The following is a 12,183-nucleotide window of genomic DNA, read 5'->3' as shown; positions in this document are numbered from 1 at the left end:
GATTTGTGATGCATGGCTAGGCTTATAAAGGCCCTTGTGGGCATTAGCCTAATAAACACCTATGACATTATGAACCTATAGCAATGCCATCCTAAATTCGAGCAAAACCGCCATAGTAGTCTTCAGGAAAACCACTGAAACTTCAATGCAGTTTGGGCCAACAGTCAAAAAACTATACAACTTGATCAAAAATCACAGACTTCCCATTTTATTGATGAAACAAACTATAACATAGCAAGCAGATTTAACTCATACAACTTAAATGTTGCAAACTCTCTTAATAAAGCCAATGCACATAAAATGAGTAAGTGAGATTGACCCTAGCACTACTACCTTTTCACTTACCATGCCTAACACCATGATAAAAATAAAAATGTATTCAGAAACTTAAACTCACCCCTCTTGGAGCTTATACCATATGCATATCTCAAAACAGCAGCAGAAGCCATTGCATATATAATATCTATAAGTATAAATTACTCTCTCCAAGAAGGCATAGTGCCTGCACTATGAATACAATCCTGTGTTTTCACCTTAAAAAAAGGTAGCAAAAAATGTATACTAGCAAACTACTATTTTATCGTCTTCCTGTTCCACTCTATCTAAAATACTTGAAAAATGTCCTTCTATGCAGTTGAACAACTATGTAACGGAGAACATGTTAGCTTCCACAGCAGAGGATGGATTTAGGCTAGGACACAGCACAGAAACAGCATGACTAACTCCCATAAGCTATATTCATGACAGACAAAATCAAGGAGGATGCCCTGTCGCTAGACCTGTTCAAAACATTTGATACAGTTTGACATCCCATGCAACTACCCACAATCAAGGAATTGGGCCTCAAAAACAATATTGTCAGTTGGTTTACCAGTTACAACCATCAAACACAGTGTGTATGCTGGGGTAATGAGCTGTCAATGCCAAAACAAACAACAGTAAGAGTTCTGCAAAGTTCGATATTAGAGCCTTTACTCCTTAATATATTTATAAATTAAATACATACAGTCTCTCATCCAGCAAAACTAATCCAATATTCAGATGACTTAAGACAAATGTGTGCTATATTATCAATCAGTTACAAAATGACCTGCAGAATTCCTTTGCAAAAATTGAAAACTGAAACAATCTAAACTGCTCTTAAATCCAATTAAAACTAATGGCATTTTCACCTCAAATCAAACACTTACACTATACTTTCAGTCAATAATACTAGAGCTGAGAAAGTGCAAAATACAAAATTACTGGGAATAATAACAGAATTTGATCAGCACATTTTATGTGCAACTGACAAAACTAAACGTAACAGACTATGTACAAGAGCCTTTTCCTCAGACCTATCTATTTCCTAATCTCCTTCATGCCTACATTTCTCCTGCTAGCTAATGGGAGCAGTCTTATAATAAAATTTCAAAATAACCACATTAACCAAACACAAGTGTGGCACATCACTCTTTAATGGGCTAGAGCTGTCTAATCTATTAGCCTGTTCTTATATTGTTAACTACCCACAACGTGCTTTATATCCCAGACAGATGTCTTGCCATCAGCAAGATATTAGAAATATTTCAGCATGTTTACAATTTAAAATCTCTTTCAATACATATCTCTCAAGCAAATGGTGCAAGCCCTATTACCAAAAGAATTTCTTATTCTAAAATCGCAATGAAATCAATCCTATCAGTACAATGGTACTGCCCCTGTACTATGCCCATTACTAACTCCCCATTTCATACATTTAAATCAAACACTTAAGGATTTAAATGTTCAATAATTATTTCCTGCTACATAATTAAGCTTGTTTTTATTTTATATTCATGCTTCACTGTACTGAATTTTAAGTTCCTTCTCCGGTGTGTGTTGAATGTCACTACGAGTGTGTGTAATGTATGTGTGTGTGTCTATATGTAACACACACACACACACACACACACACACACACACACACACACACACACACACACACATATATATTTCTCTCTCTCTCTTTATGTATATATATATATATATATATATATATATATATATATATATATATATATATATATATATATATATATATAGATATATGCAATTCAGAAATTCAGTGAGGCCTGTAGCCAGGCATGTTCTTTGGAAGTGAGAATAATCTGGAATATTCACTGAAAAAAACAAACAAATTCAGATACAGACGTCAGAGCTGAACCATGAAACTGAATCTGAAATCTTATCTGTTATCTGCTATGCCAGTCAGGTAACATACTTGCCTTTGATACTGCGAATGGTAAAAGGATATGCAGTTAGTCATTCAACCAGTTACACATATTTCTTATTCCAGTAATGCGTAGTGATGGGTGTGTGATCTTCTCCTCTGTGCTGTTCTTCCTTACAGACATTAAAATGAGACCATACCACAGCAAGTAGTTGTTTAAGTGGATGTTAAGATCTCCCTTTGTTTGCCTGTGAAAATTATTGCAGTATATTCCCTGTGTCTTGACCAAATCTTCTGTTAGTCATTGTAAATACTATGCCAGGTCTGTCCAGAAAAGGACCACACCATGGCAGTAAAATAAGTAATTGAAATATGACTAGCATGCATCCATACTAAAACTCATCTCTAGCCCTGCACGCCAGGCACAACCACAGAAAGAGGAAATGGCAAGGTCTGGAAAAATAAAGCGAGATAACAAGTAATGACTTTGGGCTAATGAAAACGAAAATACTACAGCATAAGTGAAAAAGTAAAATACTCCAAAGGAAGGTAAAGCAAAATGCAGTTAATAAACAAAGTGCAGCAAGGCAGTTTGGCTTTAATAGTAGGAGCAAACCATAGCTGAATTTATTCTGTGTCACGCAAAGTTTAAAGTTTCATAAGTACATGTGCAAGATAAAACCTTGCTATGTTCACATACTTACTTTATTACTCCTATCTGCACTTGTTTTCTCACTCTTTGATGGAAGATGTTTTATTTTTCAAGTATTACCTCTCTCTCTCTCTCTCTATATATATATATATATATATATATATAATTACTAGTCATGTTTTGACGTGTAACAAACATTTATCTCATAATGCTCTCATCACTGGTGTTATCTATGCACTACCAACAGACACCTTGTGTATTACTATATATTATTTCTATACAAAAAATATAGTGTTGTAAATGTTGAAATTATATTTCTGTTGGTATGGCCCAGTCTGTGGGTGAAAAGAATTTGAGGACTAACCCATCAGCTTAACTTACATTATACAAAATGAATTAAACATTTTAAAAAAGCAGACAAGTGAACAGTGTGCTGTTGGTAAAGCTAACCATAATCTTTATTTGCTGAGGCAGCATTCTGAATATACTTGCTTAATTTGGACACATTCCATCATAGATTAAACATGAATTTAGCACATGATGTTATAAAGTACCATATACTTCCTTCTATCCTCTGCCCATATGATAGTTTCCCAGTTATATACATACTTTTTTCTTAGAATAATGATAATAAAACAAATTTCTTTGCAGTAATCATTAATCTTCAATACAGTTGTGTGTTCTGTAAACAGACATGACCCGCATTGATTGTAGAGGGAGAGTTACAAGCCATTGAAAAACACAGATACATATATGCCTTTCTCATTTAACCTGATTCTTTCCCCTTCTAAATTGTAGACAGTAAAAGGTAAATAATATATTTGTATTGTTTTTATCATGGTAGGATAATATAATTTGCACGTGATATTGGGATGACTTTTCTTTTTCAAGCTGAACATATATTTCTTTCATTTCTTATTCAAGCACAAATGTTATCTTTGCTTAAGAAGTATGCTGCTTTCTTTTGAACTGATGTGGGGTTGTAATAATTCTTTCTACTGTTCTGCCATTTTCCACTCAGATATGCCATCCAGTACTGCTATAGTTTGAAACCGTACCCATGGACAAAGACTGGGTAGTGGAAGTACTATGTAGTGACCTGTTGCATTTCAAGTCCTAACAAGCTGTTTTAGTAGGATTTATAGAGCGCAAGTATGATTTTATCATATTCTGTGTTAGAAGAAAACTTTTAAAATGTCCTTTGGTGAAATCATATTACATTGCTGTGTACATATTTATATTATATATAGATTTTTATCTGTATGTAAACCAGTATTCTTTGATGCCAGTACATTGCCCATACGGAATAATATCTTAACAAGTTCATTCACAAACAAACAATGATAACAGTAATATTTGCTTAGAATTTGATACTTCATAGATCATCCATAAAACAATTTTTTCATTAATACAAAAGAACTTTTCTACATGATACATTGCTTCAAGAAAATAACATCATTTGAATACAAAAAGATAAATACATGAATTTCAGGTGGCTAGCAGCATCTTAGTGAAGAGGGCTTAGCTATGATACACAAGGTGATGCGTAGCTTGTGTTAACTGTTTGGGGCTGGTAAACATGTGCATCACTGACATCAGACAGAAATCTTTCAAACCAACAAGAGATCAGAGTTCACTAAAGCACAGGCTAAAAGGACGTCAGGGGTTGAAGCGGGTCAGAGTGGCAGTTTAGTCAGATTTGTAAATACCCACAAAGCAATGACAGCAAAGAATGCCTGACCTGGTTCTACAATTATTATGTAGAGTAACCATTTGCCACATTGTAGCAGCCAATTAAGTTTCTCTTTGAGGCTCTTGGGACTCTAAATCCAATTTGAGTAATGCAGCTAGCATTCAGTTTGCAGATAAAATATATAGCAGCTGCCAGCTTGTCTCGATTCTGCAAGTAACAGTCTCGACTCCGAATGATGTCCATAATTGGTTAATATGGCTTACTTCACGCCAGCCTTTATTGTGAGTAGCTTTTTTTTTTCTTTTGCAGCGAAGGATCAGTATCTTGCTTTCATTGGGCGCATTCCCATCAGTGGTATGTATCAGAAGCCATGTTACACAATGCCTACATTGTAAGCAACCTAAGTACACATAGAACACCAATGAGTAGTGAGGAAGAACTCGTCAGTACTGCTTCCTGTCCAGAATCTGTACTACAGCCACCTGTCTCCTTCTCACAATGATGCTTCTCACAGAGAATGCCATAGTAGCCTGAAAGGCAATGGCATCGCATGTTGTTTTGGCAAGTGCCTCCATTCTGGCAGCGCTGTAGTTCATTGTCACACACATTTGCTAGGGAAAACAAACAGAACATCAAATAAGTGAGAGTTCTTTATCAGCATTTCTGTTTTAATACAGTAATACAAAAGGATGCACTACATGAATTACACTGTCACCTGCTAGTTAATTTAATTATATCTCAATACCACATTCAGGCCTGACAGCTTCCTTTCAAGTACTACATGCTGTGCAGTCGTATCTCCCTCTAGTCACATGGGGGGGGCCTGTCTACTCCTTGAATGACCATGGTTAATGATCTCTGACTTGTTAAAAATGAGGAACTGGCCATGGAAAGATGACAGTGAGCAACTATGCCTGCTCATCCAGTGAGGTTTGGTACACATACTACAATAGGAGCAGCAGTTACACTTGTGGCAATGCTTTAGATGCACACTCCAGGCACAAAGTTTAGCTTTGACCTGCCCAGTATTGCATAGTGCTCTAAATGAGCAAAAGAGATATGCTGAAGTGGGTACACCTCCAAAACGTAATTTAGCAAGCAGTGTAACAGACCTGCTAGTCAAAAAATGAGGGAGCTAGAAGCAAATAAAAATAAAATCTCTTACCCCTGTAGGACGGCTGCCATAACTGCCAGTTCTCTTCTGTCTTACCTGTCCTACAAGTTGGGGAAGCAGGGAAGCATGAATGTGCCTACAGAGGGGTGTGACCTGGTGATTACACTAAGAGGTCATAGAAAAAGTGCAGCTGACAATAAATCTCCCCAAAAATTCTTAATAAAAAATTTTACATCTTTTACTGCATGGATTTCAGCCACTGTATAGATTTTCTTAGCTTCCTTAATGTGCAATATTGTTTAGTGCATCTATTTTTATCTTTGCATTTTTCATTTTATCACTGAACACAATAGGCACCCATGATTTTCATAATAAATGTGAAAAGGGAAGACAAATATCTGAAAGCACAAGAAAATAAGCCATCTTGCAGCAGGACAGGAAGAATACACTACAGTGAAAAATATTACAGTACAAATGTTTCACTACTGCTGTAATTAGAGTTGTGGATGTATCTTTCTGTACCTTTTTTCCTCCAATGGTTATAGCCTTTGTGTTTGCAGGGTACACTGTTGCAGTGTGTTTCTGACTGAGCCCTTCTCTTTCCTGTCAGTAGCAATATTTTAGCACTTCTTCCTGCTGAATATGTCCTCTGGACGCAGGTGTGCAGGTCCCACATCAGCAATGATAGGTCCCAGTGGGAGCTGAGTGGGCATGGCAATCCCTCACTTTTGCTAGAATGGGTATGGCCCTACTACCTTATACATATTAACATTCTTTAATGTGGCAAAGTGGTTATTGAAGCATGGCCTTGGTAGTATCTCACTGTGGCAGTTCACCTTGTCAGCTACTAACTTTGCAAAGTAGTGCTACTTTTTGTTCTTATTATTTGCAGAACTTATCATCATTATCAAGTGCTGAGGTCATCAAACATAAGAATGTCAATCAAGAGATGTCTTTACTATATGTATTTTTGGTTATGGTAAGTTGGTGTGTGTTAATGCAAATATTTCCAGCGTTAGGTGCGGGATTGTATATGCAGATATTTGCAGGTTGGCATAAAGGTTAGGATTAGAGCTAGGTAAAGGAATAGTTTTACTGTTCTGTATATGTGGCAATGTGATCAACTAACCTGTTTGTTTTTTCATAACATGATATGTAGAGTTGGGATTAAGGCAACGGCAAGGTTAGGATTAGTACACATGAATAAAATGATGAAGAAGCAAAGACACCTGCCCATCCTTACTCATGTGCACTAAGCCTAACATTAAAGCTGCCCCAATCTCAACTTTTACCCTTAACAATACCTTATGAAAAATCCTCTCACTTAATAGTATCACTATTCAGAAAAAGTGTGTCTGGTTTTACTGCCAGGATTTTTTTAATTGAATTAAAAGGTGAGCACTTTTCCTTTTAGATTGTTATCACATCAGGAATTTCACTGGTTCATTAAGGTTAGTGTAAATATGCAGAAATCAATATAATTATTGTTAATGTTTTTGCACATGGATACAATTGCCACTATTCTTCACCACATGCCCTAGGTCAAAGATGGCTTCCATATTCATCCACTTGCCAAGCCTGCCAGCTGTTTCATGCTGCTGGCCTAGTGGGGCTACAGAGAAGTGGACCACCACCAACAGCCTATCATACTCTTCCTCCACTTTGAAAAAGGCAAACAGATGAAACTTCATCATTCCTTTCTCGCCTTCCACAGGTTATAACAGGCACCTGAGATGCTAAATGAACTCACTTTGCCTGAGTCATAATAACATTATCCCTCTCTGCCAATGGATCTACATATGAATCTCTCTCAGAAACAAAACACAATCAAAAGTAATAAAGGCATGATTGATAAAATTACTGCATGATTTCAGTTCGGAAATTAGATGCATCTCTTTATACACTGTATATAATTAGCAAATGCTTAAGAAAAAACAGTATAAATGCTCATTTTTTTCAGTGTGCCTTCTTCCTAAATCAGTATGCATAATATTTCACGTCACTTAAATAACTTTGAGACACATCTTCATGTTTGGCATATTAAAAGTACTCGGTTTAGTCACATAGTAACACTACTTATTTATTTATTTATTTATTCCAGTTTGATGACCAGGGAGGTCCACTGGGCCTGGGGAGCCCGTTTTCAGTGGAGGCCCGGGGAGAAAAGCTCCACAATACAAAGTTTAATTACATGATTAATTACAAAGAAAATTACATGATTAATTACAAAGAAAATTTCATGATTAGTTGCAAAGAAAGTTAGGATTACAAACAACAGGTAACATTCTAAAGAAAAAGAGAAATAAAATATTTACAATTTAGTTCACAGGGCTTAGGGAGGTTACTTTAGTGGAGGCTTGGGGAGAAAAGGTAGACATTAAAGTTTAATTACAGAATACTTTCAGTGGAGGCTCGGGGAGAAAGCTCCACAATACAAAGTTTTATTACATGATTAATAACAAAGGAAGTTAGGGATTGCAAGCAACAAGTAGCACTCAAAGGAGTGAGAAAAGAAATAAACAGTTTAGCTTCAGGAGTGAAAACAGGCATATAAAATCGTGGCTAGCTTTTGCAGTTTGTTTACATATATAATCATTAATTTAAAGTGAGGTTAGGGAAGTAAGAAGGTTAGCCTGGGGTAAAGGGAGGGGAGAGCTTGAGAGGAATGGGTGTAAGAGTACAGTTGCATTTCCTGTTTAGATAGAGGTAAGAATGAAGTTGAGTTTTGAAGTTATTAAGGTTGTCACAGGTCCTCAGTGTGGAGGGCAGAGCATTCCATTTTTTAGCAAGGGAATAAGATAGCAGAAGCTGCCCAGCAGGGAGCTTGGGTTTATGGATAGTGATCAAGATTTGGTGGGTAGATCTAAGGGGTCTGAGGGGGTTATAAGGTTGCAGAATATTGGATAGTGCAGGGCACTTAGTAGGTTGGAACAATAATTTGTGTGCTGTGGTGATTTGGAGAAGGTTAAGTAGATTGGGGAGTTCAAGCCAGTAGTGTAGGGAGGTGCAGTGGTGAGAGCAGGATTTTGCATTTGTGGTGAATCTCGCTATTTTATTGTAACATACTTCCAGTTTGGAGGCGAGTGTGGAAGATAAATTAGTGAGCAGAGGAGCGCCATACAGTAGAGAGGGGAGTAGGTAGGTAGTGGCGAAAGTTAGTCTAGTGGAAGGAGAGAGGAAGTGATTGTTTCTGTAAAGTAGGCCTAGTTTTATGTGGGTTTTCTTGATATTTAGCTGGATGTGATTGTTAAATTTTAGGTGTTCATCAATGGTTACACCAAGAAGTTTGGCTGAGGGTATGAAAGGTCATACCCTCAGCCAAACTAATGGAGTTGTTCAGGCTGGTGATTTGGAGTAAATATTTGTCAATAGGGAAGGATTTTGAGGAGAGAATAGAAGGATCTTTGTTTTGTTGGCATTTAGTGAGAGGTGATTTTGGAGCATCCAATTTTTGGTGGTGGAGAAAGTAGTTTGAGTTAGAAATTGGAGATCTTTTAGATTAGAGGCATGACAGATCAGAGTGGAATCATCAGCGTATTGCACAATTTTGATGTTAGGTATGGCTTTGTGGAAGTTGTTAATAAAGATATTGAACAGTAATGGGCCAAGGATTGAACCTTGGAGTACTCCAGTGGGGGTTGTGAGGAAAGTGGAGGTGGCCTGGCCCCATTTCACGGCTTGGGATCTATCAGAAAGGTAGCTGGAGAACCAGGTAAGAGTTTTATTGGAGATATTGAGGTTAGACAGATGATTTAGTAGGTGACTGTGGGAGATGGTATTGAAGGCTTTAGATACGTCTAGCAGAACAGAGGATACGATATTACCACAGTCACGAGCAGAATTGACAGAATGTAAGAAGGAGAGAAGGGCAGAGTTGGTACTGTGTCCAGGACGGAAGCCATGTTGGGTAGAGGAGAGTAGTTGGTGTTTGGTAAGGAATGGCAGGAGCTGTAAGTGGATACATTTTTCAAATATTTTGGAGATTGGGGAGAGGATGGCTATAGCGCAGAAACTGGAGGCGTTAACATTTTTGCCACCCTTATGAAGTGGAAGTATAAAAGCAGGACGCCATAGTTTGGGTACATAGGATTCAAGTAGTGATCTATTGCAGGATGCTGATAGGAAGAGCAATACTGTCAGAGGCTATTTTTAGGAAGGAGGAAGGAATGTTGTCAGGGGCATTGGAGCAAGGTTTGAGTTTAGTGAGAAGTCTGTTTATTAGTTTGGTGGAGATGGGTTTGAGTTCAAAAGTAGGGGGGGGAAGGAGGATTGAGCAGTAGGAGGTGGAGGGTTATTGTTGGTAAAGGTCTTGGTTAGCTAAGCAATAGAAGAGGTAAAGAACCTTGGAGATCTTTTAGGTTAGAGGCATGACAGATCAGAGTGGAATCATCAGCATTATTGCAATTTCAAAGAAAGATTTGCTGGAGTCTGTGCAAGGGTTATTTTGTGTACCAGGTTTAAGGAGAGAATTAATAGAGTTCCAGAACTGTTTGGGGGTTTTTGTGTGATTTGCTTGTAGTTTGATGTAGTAAGACTTTTTGTCTTTAATAACTAGTTTTTTGGCTTGGTTTCTCAGCTGTTTGTATTTAAGTAAGATTTGTGGTTGTTTATGTTGGAGGTAAGCTTTCCAGGTTTTATCTCTTAGTAGCATAATTTTTTTGGTGTCTTTGGTGAGCCATGGGGTGGTATTTGCTTTAACTCTTTTTGTTCTTACTGGTGATAGGGAGTTAAGGACAGTTATGAAAGTAGATTTGAAGTAGTCAATGGCTGTATCTAAAGGAAGAGTTTTTAAGGGGTTCCAGTTAGTTAGCTTAAGGGAGTCAGAGAAAGTAGTTGGGTTAAAGTTTAGAGAGGTTGCGGGTTTGAATGTAGTGGTGGGAGTGTGGGGAAATGGGTGTAGCCCGATGGATGAAGGCAGGGATGTGGTCTCCTAATGGGTCAGGAATGACAACAGATTTTAGGACTTTGTTAGGGTGGGATACTAGCATCCAGTCTAGTATAGAGCCTGGGGGTTGTTTTTGTTAGGTCTAGAAATAGAGTTTGAAAGTTGAGTAAAGTTAAATAGATTGATTGATACGGTGGGGTTATGGTGAATAATTTTGTTCCAGTCTATATTTACATCTCCCATGATGTAGGTTTCTAGCTTAATGTTGGAGGAGGTCCAGGAGAACATGTCTTCCAAGATGCTTGTGTTGTTACCAGGGGGAATATAAAGGGACATGATACAGATGCTCTTATGGTTGTTCAGTTTTAGTAGGCCAGTTACAAGTTCAGCATTACTGAAAGAAGGAATGGGGTTTGGATATGGAGTGATGGACAAGTGGTTGGAGTAGATTAGGGCTACACCACCACCTCTTCGATTTTGGCGGTCAGAACGGAGAGATAGAAATCCAGGGGGAAGGAATTCAGAGTCACTTATATGAGGTTTTAGCCAGGTTTCAGAGATGGCTACAATGTCAGGAGAATTGTGATTGAGCCAGGCGTGAAAATTAGTTAATTTATTATTCACGCTTTGGGCATTGATGGTGAGGAATTTGAGGTATTTATTGGTGGATTTGTTGTAGTTATTAGGGGGGTTTGTAGGAGAGAAGTTAGGTCCTGGATTGGGGTGAATGTCACCGGCTAAGCAAAGGTGCAAGAGAAGGGGAATACGTTTATATGGTTTACAATTAGATAAAGATGGCTGGTAGAGAATAGGTTTAGGTTTGCAGTATTTAGTAGAGTTTGAGAAAAGTTTTACTTTTAAGAGATGGATAGGAAGGGAGGGAATTAAGGAGGCTGAGATGTCGAAATGGGCTGAGTGGGAGGGGATGGGAGGTAGTGAAGATGGGTGTAGATGGATATTGGTGTAGGAGGTGACATGGTAAAGAGGTAGTAGAAGGAAGAGGATAGATGTTGAGGTAAGGATGTGTGGAGGAGGAGTGAGCATGGTAGATGAAGCCTATTAGAAGTGAAGTAAAGGGGAGGGAAATATGAAAGTTAGGTGGGATGGGGAGTGGTAGTGAGGGATAGGTTGGCTGAGGGGGTGGAGGAACAGTGTTTGAGGATTGGCTGATGAAGAGGGAGGGGTGTTTGGGGATTGGTTGGTGGAGAGGGAGGGGTTATAGGAGGAGAATAAATGGAGGAGTGCTGGGGGCAGGTGGGAATTGGGGGCAAGGTAGGGGAGCGGAGTAAGCCCACAGGGCGAACAGAGCGGGATAGAGCAGCAGAGTGAGAGAGACCAGCTGAAAAAGTATCAGCCACTACTGTTCACAGAAAAGGTAAGTAGGTTATTTGGTAGAAACTATGTAAAGTGTTAGCTTTATGTAAGAACAAAGAAAAAAACAAATATAGGGAGCTTTGTTCCTTAGTTAGTTTAAGGTTAGGGAGGGGGTTAAATCAGGGTTTAGAGAGCGTGGACTGGGATTTGGGAGGCTTTGTTAAGTTACAGGCAGATAGAGGTAATGTCGGACATAGGGGTTTAAAAAATGATACAAGCTATAGGATGAATTAGTACTGCCACCTAGAGGAGAAAGGGATTCCAGGAAAAAGTA

At 38.3% G+C, this 12,183-nt stretch overlaps 1 protein-coding gene across 6 annotated transcripts in view; it reads right to left on the bottom strand.

The window, feature by feature from the left end:
• Positions 1–3,274: 3,274 nt before the first annotated feature.
• Positions 3,275–12,183, bottom strand: part of NTNG1 (netrin G1) — a 2,528,066-nt gene continuing 2,519,157 nt past the window's right edge. For all 6 annotated transcript variants that reach the window (XM_044085997.1, XM_044086001.1, XM_044085996.1 and 3 more), the window contains one exon: positions 3,275–5,147. In XM_044085997.1, the coding sequence (XP_043941932.1) occupies positions 4,921–5,147 (227 nt within the window). In that variant the 3' untranslated portion in view covers positions 3,275–4,920. The remainder of the gene's footprint in view (positions 5,148–12,183) is intronic.

The sequence above is a fragment of the Protopterus annectens genome, chromosome 10.part0, assembly GCF_019279795.1.
Source record: "Protopterus annectens isolate FY-2018-M chromosome 10.part0, PAN1.0, whole genome shotgun sequence".
Lineage (NCBI taxonomy): Eukaryota > Metazoa > Chordata > Ceratodontiformes > Protopteridae > Protopterus > Protopterus annectens.
Note: the sequence above shows the minus strand (reverse complement) of the source record. Positions and strands in the feature narration are given on the sequence as shown.